This window comes from Oryx dammah, unplaced genomic scaffold (assembly GCF_014754425.2).
Source record: "Oryx dammah isolate SB20612 unplaced genomic scaffold, SCBI_Odam_1.1 HiC_scaffold_26, whole genome shotgun sequence".
NCBI classification, from domain to species: domain Eukaryota; kingdom Metazoa; phylum Chordata; class Mammalia; order Artiodactyla; family Bovidae; genus Oryx; species Oryx dammah.
This window is the reverse complement of record NW_024070210.1, coordinates 13161433-13180736: the sequence shown is the minus strand read 5'-3', so window position 1 is coordinate 13180736 and position 19304 is coordinate 13161433. Positions and strand designations below refer to the sequence as shown.

The window sequence follows — 19304 nt, the reverse complement described above, 5'->3', positions numbered from 1 at the left end:
AATAAGGGCAGGTGGTAAATCCAGAATGAAGGGCGAAAGGAAACTGATATTTGGAGAAAAGTTTAGAGGCAGCAGAAGCCCAGAGTAGGACAAACTGTCTGGTCTTGGACAGCTCACTTATTCCTAGTCATCAGTTTCTACTTTAATAAAAAAAAAATAATGTTTTAAATCAGGCAATCTCTAAAATCCTTTATAGGTCTAAAATTTATTATTTTGACAGAGTCCTTGGTCTAATTATGTGAAAAATATTAAGCACCACATAGTATATTAAATAATATCCTGGGGCCTTGCTGTTCTTTGTCAGGCCTTTCCCCTTTGAAGGGTACTCCATGATTAATTGAGGCTTCTCTTTACAAGCCCTCCTTTCCTTGCTCATTTATCTCAGTTCGCTGGGCACACAGGTGTAACTTAAATGTTTATAGAAAACACCCACCAATACACCATGTTGGGTGCCAGGGACAGGTGTAGTAGTTGGTTGTGTGCACATTTGCGTTGTTAGGAAGAGAGCTTAGCAGAGAAAACTGCATTTGATTTGCCATCTTCTGCTGTAAATCAGGGTTACCTCCAGTCTACTGTACAAAAGAGCTTGTCCAGTTGAATTCTGACAAAACTATTTCTGCAGAAATGGGAAGAGAGCTAATGAAAGTAGGGCACTAGGGGATTAGATGGATGGACCTGCTTCAAAGATGTAGTGCCAAATATCTACTCTGAGTTTGGGGGGGTCTCATTTTGGTAAAATACATCTGGCATGGGTTATGTGCTGAGTAGTACTCACTACTTATATGTGTAAGCAACACCACGGTCACTTAGCGGTGGACAAGTCCCTTTTGCTTATAGCAGTGTGTGTGCAAACAGAAATGTGCAGGTGTATACATATCCCTGAGGCCCTCTGGAAGATACAGGACACACTTAGTCTCTTTTTTCATTCTTTGGAGTGTGACACTGAGTTCACATTTTAATGATGTGGTGATGCTCTGATGAACTTAATACTATATATTGGGTGGTCATCTCTTCACATTATGAAAGTGATGATTATCTCATGATAAGAAAATATTTATTTGATTTTCCTTGAGGAGCTTAGCAAGGGCTATGATGGTTGATAAGGATCTGAGTTAATGTGGATTAGCTTTGGTTAGGTCTAGATGGAAAAATAGAATTTCCTCAACTTTACTTTGTAGCCCCACCCTACCCTACCCTTCTTTAAAGGGAAACTGCATATCTAAGTTTGTATTATCGCTCATTTCCTTTTGTCGAGAGGTACTTTTGACCAACCCTGATATGAAGTTGTTGTATAGTGGCTAAGTCGTATCCCACACTTTACGAGCCCATGAACTATAGCCTACCAGGGTCCTCTGTCCGTGGGATTTCCCAGGCAAGAATCCTGAAGCAGGTGGCCATTACCTTCTCCAGGGGATCTTCCCCACCCAGAGATTGAACTCTAGTCTCTTGCATTGGTAGGCAGATTCTTTACTGCTGGGCCACCAGGGAAGCCATCCACTCTAAGTGGGGTTGCCTGACAAGAGGACAAATGGGAGTGTGCACGCTGAGTGTCTCAGTTATAAATCAACAAATAATTAAATCAAATACTTTCTATCCTCTTGCCTTAAAAATAGATCCTCGAAACTACTCGGTTAAGTCAGGTTCACATGTAGCATTTCCAGATTCCCGGGAGCTCTGCTTCGGGAAATATCAGCATAGGCAGAGCTGGCCCCTCTGGTTGGCTCTCATCACTCATCACAGGGGTCTGCTATAAATGCACATGGGTTATTTCACCCACATGGCCAAGGTCTGCGTAGACCTGTACAAATAGTCCCCAGGGCTAGTCTTCAGATCTTGAGGTATGTACACTGGCAAGCATGATTTGCCTTCAGAAAATTGATCCAGGGAAGAGGCCTGCACAAGCCCTGGGAACACACTTGGGGCTCTTTCGGTAGCAAATTATAGTCCCCCAGTGTCTAGAATATGGTCTTTAAAGAGAGTCTGGGTCCCAGTGGGATACCATGTTGGCTCTGTGGACCCCTGGTCCTATGGAGAGATGTTCCATAGGACAGTCTGACCAGGCTACCTCAAAGACCTTCAGGGAGTGGTCCCTTGGAATAAAAGGGAGGCATTGCTGTCTAGTGTGATATCAAAGCATATTATCAAAATCCGTTCTGTTCGTTCCCTTTTCCTCATCTGCTCAGTCATTTCCTCAGGTTCAACCTCCTTTTTTAGAAACCCAGTCCTGTTCCACTGGGCGCAGGACTGTACCATGGAAACCAAACTTAGCCATGTTACCGATAGATAGAAATTAGAGCCAAATCTTTCAGGGTAATTGATTTCTATTTATTGGTCAATAAAAGGTACCTGGAGCTAAAGAACGCTCTGTCAGAACAGTTAATTATCCATTCTAAACCAGCCCTTTTACAGGCATTGAAAAGCCGATATTGATGCAAAAGCAACGTAAGCCTCACTTTACCGTTTTGCATGAATTTTCCCTTTAGTTTTTCCTCTGGGAAAATTTGAAGGCAAGGCAGCAAGCCTTCCTGCATCATCGTTTTAGTCTTCTGCCCTTGTGTGAACCCACAGCTTCTCTGCTAGTTTCCCTGGTCCTTAGATACAGTCCTGTGGAAGAGCTGGAAGAAGTGTTGTCCTGGCATCAGGCCCCTGGCAGGGCCAGTACCCTGTAGGTGTGTGTGCTCTCTTTGGTATTTGCGAAGACCTGGCTCCTGGCAGTCAAGTATTGACCGCTCTCCCCTTTTCTTTCCCTGCAGCTCGAGAGGAGAATGTGGCCACTTTCCGAGGCTCAGAGTACCTGTGCTACGACCTGTCTCAGAACCCGATCCAGAGCAGCAGTGATGAAATCACCCTGTCCTTTAAGACCTGGCAGCGGAATGGCCTTATCCTGCACACGGGCAAGTCGGCTGACTATGTCAACCTGGCTCTGAAGGATGGTGCGGTCTCCTTGGTCATTAACCTGGGGTCCGGGGCCTTTGAGGCCATTGTGGAGCCAGTGAATGGAAAATTCAATGACAACGCCTGGCATGATGTCAAAGTGACACGCAACCTCCGGCAGGTAATGGCTGAGGGCAGAGAGTGCCCGGAGGCTCCTCTTAGGGGGCTGGGGAGGGAGCGTGAAGTAGGTGATGGGTTAGGTTCCATGGAGAAGGGTAGAGGTACCATATGGGTGTGCATTTGCCAAGCTTTCTCCCAGCCTTTACAATTTCACAAGGATAATGATTAAAATATGTTTCTCCTCTTACTTCAATTCTCCATGTGTGCTTGTTATTTAAGAAAAAAATTCAGTTGTATAGATAATAAAAGTTATAAATACTTTCCTTTTATTCTGCTTTCTTTTTTTTATCATCTTTTGATTACATTTGTACCTTGTATTATTGTTAAATTCAGTTAGGGGCAGCATTTTATTTCTATAGCTTTTATAGGTAAATTTTCCTCTTTCTTTGAATGCATGTTTTGTTTTTTAAGTAAGTTAGCCATTGCCACAATGCCATAATTTTAATTTCTTCCAGAGAAAGATTTTCTTTTTCTCTTCCTTTTGATTTACCAGCCCCTCACCAATATTTTTTTCATATAAATTTATGTATTTTAATTGGAGGTTAATTACTTTACAATGTTGTAAAGTAATTCACCAATATTTTTATTCTTTAATTTATTCTTTTGGTTGTTGTGTTAACCTCTAGCCTTGGAGGGAATTAGCTGGAATCTTTCTGAATTCCTTTGTTTCTCTGTTCCTTGCTGCTACTTTATTGCCCCTTTCTCTACCTCTGAGACTCTTCAGTTGACTAGGAGGCCTGGAAAGTGGAAGGACCCACATTAAAAAGTCAACTTTGGAGCAGCCTTTCCTGGTTCTGTACGTGCTTGAGAACTCCCATCGCTTGCTGATGCTAAGCAGGCAACTCCGTCAGGTGACAACACTCTCAGAAAACCTTAGCCAAGTGAAGTTGTTTACTGTTTATAACTAATAATAAGAAAACGACAGCAACAATAATAATATTTCACCAGCCCACATCAGAAAAAGATTAAAATCACTTCCTGTGAAAGTCAAGGTCTGTCCTGAGACTGCTTTTCCAGGTTCTGTTTTTTCTTCTTGTGAATTTGTCATTAAACCCAGTTGGATAGCATTCATCCTTTATTAATCAGAAAGCATTATGTAAATTTCAAGAAGGTGCTTATCAAATTTTCTTCTGCAGTATGATTGATTTAATGCCTTCTGTAAACATGAAGACATAAGAAGTGACAGGTATTTACATATGTTTTCTGTTTGATAAAAGTGTAACTCCTTCATAACGCTAAATAAATGGAGAAGGCCCACCCACAGCAGAAACATACAATTTTCGAAACATCCATTTCCACACTTAAGCATGTCAAGGAAGCCCCAGGTTGGCTATTTTATTTTATCTATGGTGCAGTTGCCAAATCGTAAGGGTCCCCAGATATCCTAATACACATAGATTGAATATTTTTGAATTACCATTTTATATTTCTCCTGCAAGGCCAAAGAATTCTATTGCTGACATTTCCTCTCATCGTTCCCCACCTGCACTTACAGGGGAGATCCTCTCAGCTGCCAAGAGAGCCCAAGTGAAATGTCCATTCACTAACATATAAGGGCTTGAAATGTTTAAGTTGCAGAGACTAGACCAAAAAGTAAAATAGGACCTATTGTTGGTTTCCACTGGCCGGTACACAGTAACGCCCTTCTGGCATCAGTCAGTGGAGGGGGAAATTTTCCTGTCCTGGTTGTATTTCTCACCAGCTGCTCTGCTTCTATATCTCTCTCCCTCCCCACATGCTTCCTTGCCATTCTAGAATGATTTCAAATAGCCAGAAAAGGCTCACTTTCATTTCTACTAAAAACGCTTCTCTCAAATAGAGTTGGGCCCTAATTCAGTCCTTTACACTGAAATGGGGACAGACCAGACTGTGATTCAAATATGGATTGTGCTCTTTGAGTCTCAATAAGCAGAGGAAAGCCACGCTGGAGGGTTTCTCTTCCAAGTTCTGAGCCCCAGCTCTGCTCTGTGCCCTTGGACAAGCCATTTAACCTTCCCACACCAATTTCCATTTGCGAGATGTTGATTACAACCCTCCCCAGCCATGTGTGGTGGCTAAATATGCAAAGCACCTTATGTTCCAGGAGGGTTATGAGCTCATCTGTGGTCTGGGTGCTAGACTCTCTGGGACACGCACATGATTTACAGGCCGAGCGTTCTGTCCGAAGGTGATTGCCTCTGTCTGTCCCTAAGGATGCAGCTAAGAAGAGCTCTCAAGACAAGGCTAGTGAGTCTGGAGGGTGTTGGGGGCATTTCTTGGCAGAGGGAGCATGAATCTTTTTGATAGAGTGCACCTAAATTCAGACCTCACTGAAATTTGGACTGAATTTTGCATCCAAATGCAATTTATTGAAAGAGGAAATACCTCAAAAAAGCAGAGTTGACTTTGCAAATAGAATCCTTTCAACCCGGAGTCATCTCAGATGATTATTTTTCCCATAAAATACACTTACAACAACTTTTTGAGTTCCCTAGGATACATTTGAAGGAGTGGGAAGCCCTTGTCTATTTCAATTAAACATAATCACTTCATGAATATTTGATAAGCTGATGGCAGCCATATCTGCTTTTTTTTTGTAAGGGTGAATGGCTTATGTGGTAAAGGTTGACCTGAGGAAATTTTATTGGAATTTCCTTACCAAATGGAGCAGAGCTTTTTCCCATTCTTCCTTCTTGGTCATCTGCTCATGGTTCTGCTTTGGGGCTAAAGTCAGTCAGTGAAAGTGTTGGTTTGCTCAGTAGCTTTTAGGTTAAGTCAGGGCCAAATTCAGGCTTCTCAGGTGGCCCCTAGTGGTGAAGAATCCGCCAGTCAATACAGGAGACATAAGGGATGGAGATTTGATCCCTGGGAAGATCCCCTAGAGGCAGGCATGGCAACCCACTCCAGTACTCTTGCCTGGAGAACCCCATGGACAGAGGAGCCTGCCAGGCTACAGTCCATAGGGCTGCAAACAGTTGGACACAACTAAAGCAACGTAGCACCCAGGGCCAAATTCAGGTACCTGATTGAGGGTTCTGAGTAATGAAGAGAATATGGATTATTTGTTCCAAACCATCACCAGGATTAGCACGAAGGTAGTGAGGAGTTTTTGTGGGTTTTTTTTGCTTTGGTTTGGTTTTTGGTCCATGACCTTGAGTCCAAGGTCATGACCATCACAGGACTTGCTTGACCTCGATATGCCACTTTAATCAAACCTCAAGCATAAAACCGAGTTACCCACCTTTATCTCCTCCAGCCTCCCAGCTCAGGGTGCACTGGCAATTTAGCATTTGAAAGCTGTGAAGAAGAGACTAATCATAGGGCTTCTGTAATCACATTTAACCTGCCAGTCCTCTCTGCTACCCATGCAAGAAATTGCTTCAAAGCTCGAAAGGCATTCCTAACGAGGAATGAGGGGAGCACGATGCCAACAGTAGGCATTCCAGCAGAATAAACCAAATAATGGCATCACTGGATAATGACGAAGACTCGAACTATTTTGACACATTCTAACGACACAGTTACTCTAACCCAAGAGGGCAGGAAAGAAAAGAAAGTTCCCCTCCTGCCTCACAAAGGCACCCCAGGTCAAGGCAGTTGTGGATCTTTAATTTACCTCTGAAAACGCAGAGTGAGCTACATTATATGGCCTCATCTGCCCAATGTGAACCGGAAACATTCTAAGCTCTTTTTGTTCTAGGAGAAAGTCATGATCGTCCATGCATGCAGTCAGAGTCAGATGTGAAAAATAAAAAATCCCCAAAGTACGGGTATTTCAGCTCTATTTATCGATTTACCGAAGTTCAATGATAAACTTTGGGGGTCTTTTCTTTCAGGAGAGGTGGATTGTATATGTGCTGAGGGTGGGAAGGGCGTGGGGGCAGTGTTCATTCAGAAGAGCCCTGGGAAAGTAAGTATGATGCTAAATCCGACCTGGGTGAGGTCCGATCTGGTGGTGGTTTGGAGAAGCGGGGAGTTTCGGACGACAAGGTGGGCTGCAGCTCCTTTCGGGGCTGCGAGCCGGGCGCCAAGGTTTTCCATAGAGTCCTGGTCTCATTGTCTTCCCCCACTCTCTTTTTCTGTGTTGGGTGCCTTTTTTTTGAAAAACTAACCCAAGATCATTCATGCAATGTGTCATTTTACTAACCGACTAATGTACTAACACCCTAACGACTCATCTTTGTTTTTAGTTTTTTTAATTAACAATCGTTCTGTTCACAATTTTTTAATTTCCTTTCTTCCCCCTTTTCCGCAAAGCACTCAGGCATCGGACACGCTATGGTAAACAAACTACATTGTCTGGTAGATATCATTCTTATTGTCTCTTTTTTTGGGTTTGCCGTGTGTTGCCCCCCTTTTCCTCCCCAAACCCCCCTTTTATCCTCTTTAAACTTGTTTCTTTTAAAAATTTTTTGTTGTTGGTGTTTAATGAAATACAAGCCTTTCTTTTTCTTTAAAAAGAAAATGGAAGGGGATGCACCTGTCCTGACAACATTTGGATGACTTTGGTCGGACAGTTTCCTTTTCTCCACTATTTTTTTTTCCTAAAAAAATTTTTTTTAAAGAAATATTCTTTGTTTAGCTAAATTCATTTTTTTTTTCTTATTTTGAAACTTCTAAGTTACAGACTAGGGACAACTGAGATTTCTGTTGAGGACTTTCTTCTCTCTGTGTCTTCCTACCCCCTCACTCTTCCAACTTTCTTCCTCCCCCCAACCCCCAAACTCCTGAATCCCCCTTTTTTCTTTCCCTTTTGTGTGGCCGTGGCTGCCACAGGTGATCTGGGGAGGAAAGTACTCTGCTTCCTGTGTTCTTCCTTTCCCTTCTTGCTCCTTACTTCCCACCTCGGCCAAAGGGAGCTCCGCCAATTGTGTTCTCCATATAAACTCTGCATGGCATGTTCCTGTCTCGTGAATTCCCCATTAGCATCAGAACCTGTCTCCTCATTTTCCTCCTCGCTACTAACAACCTACCAGTCATCAAGCCTACACCACTTTCTTTTCTCTCTCTCTCTCTCTTTTTTTTTTTGTCTCCACTCTTCTTTGTTCTCCTCTCATCCTTCATATATTTTGGGGTTGGGTTTGGACTTTTTCTTTTCTTTTTTTTGTTAGTAAGGGAGGTGGCAGGCAGGGGAAAGATGACCCTTTGGTGCTGAGTGTGTTTTCTTTCCTTACTTCCATCTTGTTTTTCAGTTGATTTAGCGCATGTAGGTGTGAGGTGGATTTTGGTTCTTTCCTTTCGTTCTCTGCACCCGGTCCCACGCCCCTCCCTTCTGTTCTTCCGCCTTCTCTCTTGGCTCCAGATAAGTTCCGCATGGGTGTGTCAGCGAATGGTGTGTGCACGCTTTGGGGCCTCATCTTTTCTCTGCGCCCTCTGCTCCTTTCATGGATGCTGGGTCTATGGGTGCTATTTCTTTCTGGTGGGCATTATTTATTTATTTATTTATTATTATTTTTTTTTTTTTGGCTCTTCTGCCTCATCATTCCTTTCTTTTTGTTAGCGTTGCCTTTTTGGTTTGGGTCATTTCTTCCCTGGGTGGTGGTGATGGCGGTCAAGGGAGGACAGGGGTTGATGTCCTGGGTAGTCCACAGCATGTATCACCCATGACTCATCAAACTCAAGACCCTTTTCCTTCCCTCCCTGAATGCATGTTTGTCAGTGTGGTGTGAGCCCAAAAGGAAACAAATTTAAAAAAAAAGAAAAAGAAAAGAAAAAAACAAAAACCATCAACAACCAAAGGCCAACCCCCTAACAAACCCCATTGTCTAGCGTCTCCTTTGCTGTTTCTCACAACCACCGTAAATGACAATCATTCAAAAATAAGCCATCATTCTACCAATGAACCGAGACAAGTGATGTCGTCTGAGGATAGTTCCATTTTCTAGCCTGACTGAAGAGGGCATTGGGCAGAGCGAGCCGCTCAGCTTGGCAGTTCTGAGAAACTCTCCTGGGAGTCTGTAGGCGAATGCCGGAGGCTTGGGCCACAGGGAGGCAGACCAGAAAATGGAACTTGGCTGCACATATCAAAATCAAACCAAAATTAGAAAGAATACCTCACCCAAATCTTAACAAAAGTGATGCCACAGGTAGGGCAAGCCCCCGGATTGTGACAGGACCTTAAGGTCATTGTTGGGATTTCTTTTGTCCCTGTGTCCCTTCACCAGGTAACCATCTCTGTGGATGGGATCCTTACCACGACAGGCTACACTCAAGAGGACTACACCATGCTGGGCTCAGATGACTTCTTCTACGTGGGAGGAAGCCCAAGTACCGCTGACTTGCCAGGCTCCCCCGTCAGCAACAACTTCATGGGCTGCCTTAAAGAGGTGAGTTCACCCATTCTGACTGTCTAAGCACAAATGAAATTTCTGTTTCAAGGATTCAATCTGTCCTATGATCTGTGAGGTCAAAAGTTGTAGCAGAAAAGACTCTGGACTTGGAAGTGGAGGCTCTGGGTTTTGATCCCAGCTTGGACCGGTTACAGGACCATGGGTTTGCCACTTAAATACCCTGTGATTCTGTATGCTCATCTATCTAATGAATCACCTGATCCCCACAGGTAGCTCTGTTTTATAAATGAAATTAAATAACTCAGGTGAAAGGATTTTGAAGTCACAAGGATATAGACCTGTGTAAAGTTTGATTTTGTACTTTCGACTTGGCAAATCAGGAAGCCTTAGCTAAAAGTGGCTCCATTTACAGTTGTGTGTCTTGTCTAAAACATAACATATGTATTACTTTACCTTTGCTGAGCTTGGTGTTCCCAAGAGTCTCATTATTTGAGATGAAGAAAAATTCTCAGAATGTAATATTAAGGCCCAGAAAACTGGTTTTTCCTTTTTTTTGTTCCTCCTGGAGAGCTAGCTAGCTGTGAGAAGCAGTGGGGTTTTGCCATTACTCATTTATTACTATTGTAGCTGATACGTTGAGACCTCTGTCTGAGAGCAAGGGAGCTTGAGTCAAGTGTAAGTTCAATCTCTAAGGTCAATTGTTGAGGCAAAAGGAATCAGACTTGATTTGCTGGATTCTTTCAGCAAACAGTGTCATCAGCATAGTGCACTGCACTTTTTTTTATTTAATCTAAGCTAAGCTTGATTGCCTAAGATATCTATACCATTACCCTGGGGAAATTCCTTGAGAAGTTAACAGTGTTCTTTCTTGTAAATAAAGATCCCTTGTGACATGTTATGAATCTCCTCTCAGGGCACATGTTTCATTCTTATTATGGTTACTTGAAATTGGTTGCATATTAGTCACGTATGAGACAGCATCATGCATGGATTCACTCATGCCACTCAGCAGTGAGCCGTGTCTAGACAGGAGTTGCGTCTGTCATGCGTGGCATAGAGCAAGTCCATAATAAGTATGCATTGAATGGATATGCTTCTCAAATAATCATCATTGGGTACCTTTTTTTTTGGCTATAACTAAATATAAAGGCTTTTTGTAAACCATGATCTGCGTATTTGAGGAATTTATGATGTGGGAAGAGAGATAAAACTTCTAAGGGAACAGTTACAGTTCAGGACACTGTGTGTGCAGTGCCACAGATGAAATGCTCTAACTGAGCAGAGGAAGCAGATACATTTTAGGTGGGAGTCAGCGTTGGAGAAGAAATGATGTTTGAGCTGGGCCTTGCTGCAATAAACCATGTGTACATTGAGAGGAAGCATAAGACAGAGACGTGACAAAGGAGAGGAAAATCCAAGTACAGCTGCGTATTGTTCTTGGTCTGAAGGAAAAATGACAGGGGAGAACTCATAGTGTGTTCTCCTCTCTGCTGGACATGACCTAGCCTTTTGCTGACCATGGGGACCACACAGGTCATTCCTGTCAGAATTGTGGTAGACAGCACGCTTCTTCCCTGGGATTTATTCCCATTTGAATAGGATAAAGGTATAAACTTCCTCAGTGACTAATGAACCTTGAAAGAGTCTTAAACACTGTTAAATTACACTCCATTGGAATTGCCCTCTCATCAGAAATAGATGGGCATGTTCTGTTTCCTCGGTGGTGGCTCAGGAATGAATGAGGCATTGAGTACTGTGCAGAACGCATCGGTTTATGTAGTGAAACAGCCCTGAACCACCTGGAGTCTCTCCAGGACAGGGTCTAGGTGTGGCCTCTAGGACTCATCAACCTCCCCCACTCTTGCTGCTCCCCAACAAAATTATGCTTTTTGAGACAAGGAGCAGTTTCCCAACTGCAAATCTATCAGTCAGTCAAGAAGGATGCCCCTCAATATTTTGAAACAAGCCTCATAAAAGTATGAAGATATCTCTGATGGTTTTATCCATGGAGAGCCTAAAGTAAATAAAATTTACACACACACATACCACCGTCTCCATGTAGAGAGCAGACAGCTTCAAAAGTCTATGAAAAGTAGCACTTAATAGCTTAAAAATTAAAGATACTTCTGAAAACCAGTGTCAACGACAGAAATAAAAATAACATATTTTATTTATGTGTAAATAAAAATATACACATCTTAGCTAGTAGCTAAGCAGAACTTAAAGTCAGATCAAGTCAGAAGGAATTCCGAAACAGTGAAGGAAATGGTAAGCAAAACTAGAACTTAATCTAAAATTTTGTCCCATCTCTCCTTTACATAAATAAGATAGTCTTTCTAAGGGACTTGGGAGGCTTCTCATTTGTCTGAGTGTTTTAAACGGATAACTTTGAGTCTAATGAAATCCTAGCACATTCTTTATTTCCATTTAATTGTTAAAATTCACTTTTCTGTGGGCAGGTCTAGTAAATTCTTGTCCTTGGCATTTCTTCTTGACAGTTTAGTAAACAATAAAAGCTCCCAGCTATGTTGGGACTTTGCTCCTTTGCAAATCCCACTTACCCACTTCAACTATTTTCCTTTAGGACAGTCTGCAGTTATTTTCCAATTTCTTCTTCCCTTCTATATCTCTTTCTTCCCCTTTCTGTCATCTCTGGCCATTTGTGGTTCTAGGAGCTGGGTGCTTTTATGTGTTTTTGTTTGTTTCAAATTGGGGACCTGAGGAAGACACTATGGGATTTATCTTTTGGACCATTGATAGTTTGTAGCACAAAGTTGTTTTTCTCTTTGGAACTACAGTTACTTTACTCAAAGTTAAGTTCTGGCTCCACACTTGGGTCAAAGCATCTGTGGATTTCACCTGTGTGCACAGCTTCTAATTTGATACCAGCGTAAAAGCATGACATAATCCAATTATTGCGTTCTACTTTGCACACCCTAGTTATCAATTCAAGGTTTGTATCCACTTAAACATCACAAAATCCATACTTGTTCCTCTTCGTGTTTTTGTGTTGTAATGTGTCTGTCTTTTTTCTTGCTGTGTCCCCAGCTCCTAGAATGGTTCTTAGCACCTAGTGGGCTCTCAATAAATATTTGCTAAATGAAATCACATGTTTGTAAGTAAAGGAAAAAACAAACAAACAAAAATCTTTAGATAAATGCTCTTAGGCACACTTGACTATGCGACTTTCTTGGAATCATTAAAGAACATCCTGGCATGGCAATAGTTGAATCTTTCAGGAACCTGCCAGCTATCTGATATGAGAGAAGTGTTACATAAAAAAGCCCAGCATGGCTAAAAGAAATATGTTGGCACCCCTTCTGGGAAGAACAGGATTGAAAAGATTTTGAGGAGGATCATAGTATAAGTGAAAAGAATGCCAAGTTTAAAAATCAGAAAACCTGGTTAGGAATTCCAGCTTTCTTACTGCCTGTATGGCCTGGAGTAAGACACTGATCTTAATTGAGCCTCAGTTTCCTAAGCCATAACGTGGAGATAATAAGACGTCTGTTGTGTTCTTAAGAACAAATGGAATAATGTATGTACAAGTGAAACCATACATAAATATACAGTGATGTTTTGCTACAATAATTAAGGATTATGTAATTGATTATGTAAATACAAATGTAAGCATAAGTGAATATTCATTAGCACACGCAGTGTCTGTATTTCCCATATTACCAAGTCATTGTCTGTGGGGAGAACAACTTTATTCTGAGGTTTGCCTTACTAAAATTTTCTTATTTTCACTGAAATAGGGATCGTCCATCTCACCCACACTCAGTCTTTACCTAGTCTGTTGCCTTTGGAAATTTATTTGACATCTGTCAATCTCCCTTCCATTAAAATGTGAGCTCCATGAGGACAGAGGCCTTATCTGTTCACAGATGTTTCACTAAACACCTAGAAGAGTTCTTGGCTTAAAATAATGCATTCAATAAGCATATCACAAGTTAATTAATGAGCAGACCTCATGGAGCTCTAAAATCTGAAATTTGGATCCACAGGTATATGCTGAAAACCTGCAGTATGCCAAGGATATGCTAAGATACAAAGATGCATCAGAATCCTTGCCTTAGGGGACCTCACAGTTAGTGGGGGACACACAGATATATTTTCAAGAAAAAGCATTTAATGCACAAAAAGAGGCATTCTCAGGTGCAGTGGGGCTACTGAGAACTTAGAATATCATGGGGTTCAGGAAAACTCTGGAGGCGATGATGCCCAAGAAGAAGCTTGAAGACAAACAAAAATGAACAGGGAAACAGTGATGCTCTGGGGTGATGGGGCAGCATGAGCAAGGGCCAAGAGACAGAGCAGATCGTGGTGTCTGGGCGAGGAACTTGCAGACGGTTTGCCAATGTCTAGGAACAAAATACAAGATCTGGAGTTTTGACGAAGTATCGGCAGAGTTAGTTAGGGGCTAAGTCATGCTCTACCCTTGGACTTTAGGTAATGGGGAGCCATGGGAGGATCTGAAGTAATAGAATGACATGGATTGACAGGTTGTCCATCAGACTTTACATTCCCTGAGAACTGGTTAGTCCATCTGTTGCTTCTGCTTGATTTATCTTTCTCTCCTAGGGCCCTGAGGAGCAGTCAGAAGGATAGTCCGTTGGCTTTAGTCCTGGGTGAGGAGAGTGGGTCTCTGGATCTTCAGGTTTCTGTAGAAAAGTGCTTCCTTCTGACTCCCATTTCATTTTCCAGTGACCTTCCCTGTCAGGACATATGTTTATTCTTTCCTCCATCCTTGGCATTCCTGAGCTCTTGTAGGATGAAGCACAGGGCAGGAGAGGAAAGCTAAGTTCAGTGCTGAGTTTCAGGGTCAGCGTCTCTATCATCAGGACCAGGGGGCCAATTCATGCCCATCACGCTTTCCTCCTGTGTTGCCGGATCTGGTCCTTTCTACCCCATCCTCAAGCTGTTACCTCTGCACTGGTATATTGCTTCTCCATTTGCCTCTCTATTGCCCAAGGGGAAGCTCATGCAGTGCTGAACCCTCTGAGATCAGCCAGTCTAGTTCACTTCTCCTTTCTGATGGCATCTCTAGTGAGGAGGAAGGAAAGCAGGAGAATGGGGAAAAGTTAACACATATTTAAAGGAAAAAGGATTGGGTAGACCATCACTGCGCACATTACATTCCACATCCCTTTGTGATTATTAGCCATTTAAAACTGAATGGGATTTTGCAGCCAGAGATAGTCTCTGAACAGATGATTAATGGTTTAATCTGTAATAACTTTACATTTTATAGAACCCTGATAGGAGTCCACATCTGGTGAGCCAGGCTATTTAAGGCGGTGTTAATTCTGTTAATTGCTATACGTTTATTTGAATTGCTAGCACCTGCGGGCTTTGGGATAATGTGTTTGTTGTTGCTTTTGAAAAAAAGAATATACTTATTTTATCTAATCTCACTGTCTTTTGCTGCTATCTATTATTTGATCACAACTTTTCTTCTGGTTTTTCTTTTGTACTGTCCTCTTTTTACTTCCTATACCTTTCCCCCTACCCCATTCTCATTTTCCTTAACTTTATGCTTCTCAGTCTCTTGTTTTGGTATTCTTCATGATTTCTCAGGTGATGCTAAATCATTCTGTCCATAACCAGGTAAATTTAGGCCATGGCATTGGGCCTAAAAATTCCCTTTTCCCTAGAGTCAGAAGAGGTTGGAAAATGAGAGGAGGGTTGGCTTTAGGAAGCACAAATCCAGGTTTTGCGTCTTGCCTAGACTTGCTCATTACCAGCTGCAAGACTCTCAGCATGCTACTTGACCGCTCCCAGACTCAACTTTTTGTCAGATAATAATTCAGGCATTTTTACATGGGGGGGCAAGTGTGGTAAAAAATGGAAGTGCTTAGTAAACTATAGAGCACTGTGAAAATGCCGGTGTAACTGTTTATGTTATTAAATGAAACCAAACTCATCTGTTTAAGGAATCACTTTCTGCTCTTTGCTGTTTTCTGCAACTAATAATAATAATAATAAAAAAGACAGCAGAAGATGGGAGAGTCCAATTACTTCAATAAAAAGAGCAACTGAATTAGAACCTGGCCACCAGGTCCATTTCTGGTACTGGTTGTAAGTCATGACTCCTCTGTGGACACCCATGTCTTGATCTGTCAGATGAGGATTGTTATCACTGTCACACCAAACATACCCTACTATGGAGCCCTTCTAACGTAGAAAGACAAATTGGATAGCGACACAGAATTTATTTCCTTCCTGTTAAGAAGACACGCAGAAAAGAAGGGTATAGGTTTGGAGGAAAGAAGGCTTTGGCAGAATGGAAGGGCCGATAACAAAAAGGAGACTGAGAGGAACAAGATTCCAATGAGGGAGAAAGAAACAGAGACATGAATCAGAATCTGGGAAACTGAAAGAAAGCAGCAGCGGAAGACACAAAGGGAGAGACGCTGTGTCTCAGGAGCTGTCTGTTGGGTTGACCATAGAAATTGCTGTTTTCCTGGGTTAAAAAGTCAAATGTTGACAATGTCACGTGATTCAGTGTAAGAATGAAAGTTGTGGACTTCTCCAGTGGTCCAGTGGCTAAGAATCCGCCTGCCAGTGCAGGGGACGTGGCTTCAATTCCTGGTCCGGGCAGATCTCAGGTGCTGCGGGGCAACTAAGCCCGTGTGCCCCACGTACTGAGCCCACACCTCGAGCCCATACTCTGCAGGGAAGAATAGCCCCTCTCGCAGCAACTAGAGAAAGCCGTGCCCACCAAGGAAGACCAAGTGCAGCCAAAAGCAATCAATAAGTGCATTAAGAGCAAAGAATGAAAGCTTTTTAAAAAAGAGAATAAATTGGATCTTCTTGAATTAGGGCTTCCCTGATAGCCCAGTTGGTAAAGAATCTGCCTGCATTGCAGGAGACCCCAGTTTGATTCCTGGGTTGAGAAGATCCTCTGGAGGAGGGATAGGCTCCCCACTCCAGTGTTCTTGGGCTTCCCTGGTGGCTCAGCTGGTAAAGAATCCGCCTGCAATGCAGGAAACCAGGGTTCGATCCCTGGATTGGGAAGATCCCCTGGAGAAGGGAAAGGCTACCCACTTTCTGGCCTGGAGAATTCCATGGACTGTATAGTCCATGCCGTCGCAAAGAGTCAGACACAACTGAGCGACTTTCACATTCACTGAAAAGAGATTAATCTCTGGATTACCAGGAGCTGAAACGGGCAGGGGAGAGAATGGCATACAGTCACAGAGGAGGAGCTGAAACCCTGGGCTACTGGCGATTCATGGTGAATGTGGGGCTTATGTCACAGAGAAGCAAGGTGTGAGCACTTAGCCCAGGGTGGCTGTAAGAAAGCAGTGAGCGGCTGAGAAAAGCCTTCCAATACTCAGTACTGCAGTGCTGTTAAGAAACAGGGAGAGGCTCTTCAGTTAATGCTAGGAGGACCTGTTAAAGAATGGTTTACTCCTCATAATTGATGGGCTATTGGTGAGAACTAAGATATGAAAAACATTCTTTAAGAGACCTGAGACTCACTTTCCCTTATTTCAATGACTGTTTTCTTGATGTTTTATTCTCCCTTATGTTCAGTCCAGTGATTTAATATCATCAATTCTTTCCTGGCTCCCTTGGTGAGCATGTGAGCTCCCAGTCTGTCAGGAACTTCCCCTCCTCTGTTCATAGCTGGACACCTAACCCAGTTTGTATCAGGGACAGATATTCAGTTTCAGGACTTTGTATCTTGTAGGGAAGTACTTCTTTTGAGCTCCAACTTGGGATGGTATAGAATTTGAGCTTCTGGCTACCAATTTGAGCTTCTGACTACCATCTTGCCACCCCATTGGGACTAAAAATGAAGCTAGAATGGAGAAAAGCAGAGCTAAAAGATGGAGAGAAACTAGGTTCTGGTGTCATTTTTGAGACCCTGGATCAAACATTGTTCCACCTAGACCATCCCTGACTTTCCAGCCATCGTTGAACACATTCCTTCTTTTGTCTAAACCAGCCTGAGCTAGATTTTCTATCATTTGCAACAGACCTCTAAGTGATGTGAAAGAATTCCTTACTCCTATTTTACCCCTGTCTTCTCTGATAAGAAAATAGGTCTTTGGCCAGGAGAAGATTAAGTTAGGAAATTTAATATCAGAGCTTGTTAAGTAGCACCTAATTGCCGTGCATTAATTTAAATTTCTTGACTTAGATGAGTGATACAGAGAGAATTTGAAAGTAAGATTTTTGAAATCCAGTTGATAGTTTTTTGAGAAACTGTAGAGAATGGAGGAGGTTCCTAATGACAAAAGATGGAAAAAGTATATATCCCGCACGCTGTGGGCTTATTAGCTTCGGTGGTATCTGAGGAAGATTTTGAATTTCATAATGAACAGAAGATATGAGCCCACAGAAGAAAAAAAAACTGTAGTAATTCACTAAAAACAAACCATATAAGGCTAAATTCACAAACATTATTCAAAATTGATGCTATCCTTAAAGCTCAGAAAAGTACTGTGGACCTAGCATTACTAAATATCAGCAAGGCATTTGACAATACACTTTGTGATATCCTCATCAACAAGATGGGGAAAAGGGATTGGATGGAAGAACTATTCAGTAAAGGAGAAACTCTTGAAATACACAGCCGAATCCTGGTGAATGGGTCTCACATGGAAGATTCTGGTGAATGTCCAGTGGTTTTTCTCACTCAGCATTTATATTAGGAGCTTAAGGGAAGGTAGGAGAGAATGCTCAACTGTGCGAGTGGCACGGAGCTGGAAGGATAGAAGTTATGTGCCTATATGTTCTGAGACTGAATTAATAAAGGTGTGAAAACAAAAGAGATTTCGGTTCTATAGTATAAATGATTGTCTGAGAGAGTAGACTCTGTAGCTAGAGTTCTGTTCCCACTGTGGCATGCCAGGCAAGTTCCCTAACCCTCTTTGCACTTTACTTACTTTTTGAGTGGGGAGAATATACCTATTTGATAGGGTTTTTGTAAGTATTGACTGAGATAATAATTGTAAAATCCTTAGCACCGTGCCTGGCATACAGAGAATGTTGGGTAAGTTGCATTTATCAGCATCATCGTGATCAACACTGTGTGACGATGTGGTTACTGGGAATATTTCTCTGGAGCTCTGGATGATAAGGACTTAAACGTTTAGCTGACTAATTGACAGATTAGAGCATGTTTAGAGCTGAGCTATGAAAAAGATAACAGTGTACTCAAGAGTCTGACATCAAAACGAGTTGACTGATGGATCCAGAGACACTTAACCTGAGGGAAGAATGCCTGAGCCCATGGGTTGAGAGCTGTCTTCATACTTGAAGGACTGTCTTATGGATGTGGATTTAAATGTGGTTCATATATCCTTAGGCAGAAGCATTAGGGCAAGTGAGTGGAAGCTGGTACTAAATACAAGGCAATCATTTCAATGAGAGCTAGTCAAAGCTACTTTTAAAATGATGTTTTCTCTCTTACTCAAGGCATCCAAGCAAAGCACCAAATGAGTAGCCAGTCTTGATTTTTCTAGCTTCCTTCTAGCTTCCCTGGTGGCTCAGAGGTTAAAGCGTCTGCCTCCAGTGCAGGAAACCCAGGTTCGATCCCTGGGTCAGGAAGATCCCCTGGAGAAGGAAATGGCAACCCACTCTAGTACTCTTGCCTGGAGAATCCCATGGACAGAGGAGCTTGGTAGGCTACAGTCCATGGGGTCTCGGACACGACTGAGTGACTTCACTTTCACTTTCTAAACATAAGATTCTATATACATGCATATATATAGCCACTAATTTTTAGATTCTAGTCCCTTTAGGCCACTGTGATGACCTGTGCTGAGTATTGTGTAGAGTTCCCTGTGTTATACAGTAGGCTGTTATTACTTATCTGTTTCATGTGTAGTAATGTTTATATATCAATCCCAATACTCCAATTTATTCCCCATTTTCTTCCTTGGTGGGCTCCCCTTGTGGGTCAGCTAGTAAAGAATACAACCTGCAATGCAGGAAACCTGCAATGCAGGAAACCTGCAATGCAGG

General features: G+C 42.3%; 1 protein-coding gene and 1 non-coding gene across 2 annotated transcripts in view; both read left to right on the top strand.

Moving 5' to 3' along the window:
• The window catches only part of LOC120853606 (neurexin-3-like), a 100232-nt gene that overhangs the window by 12021 nt on the left and 68907 nt on the right, over positions 1 to 19304 (top strand). The window contains exons 2-3 of the mRNA XM_040227572.1: positions 2754 to 3055; positions 9198 to 9359. Coding sequence (XP_040083506.1) covers positions 2754 to 3055; positions 9198 to 9359 — 464 coding nt within the window. The remainder of the gene's footprint in view (positions 1 to 2753; positions 3056 to 9197; positions 9360 to 19304) is intronic.
• Positions 18816 to 18888, top strand: TRNAW-CCA. Its single transcript has one exon. It is a non-coding gene; the product is annotated as a tRNA-Trp (tRNA).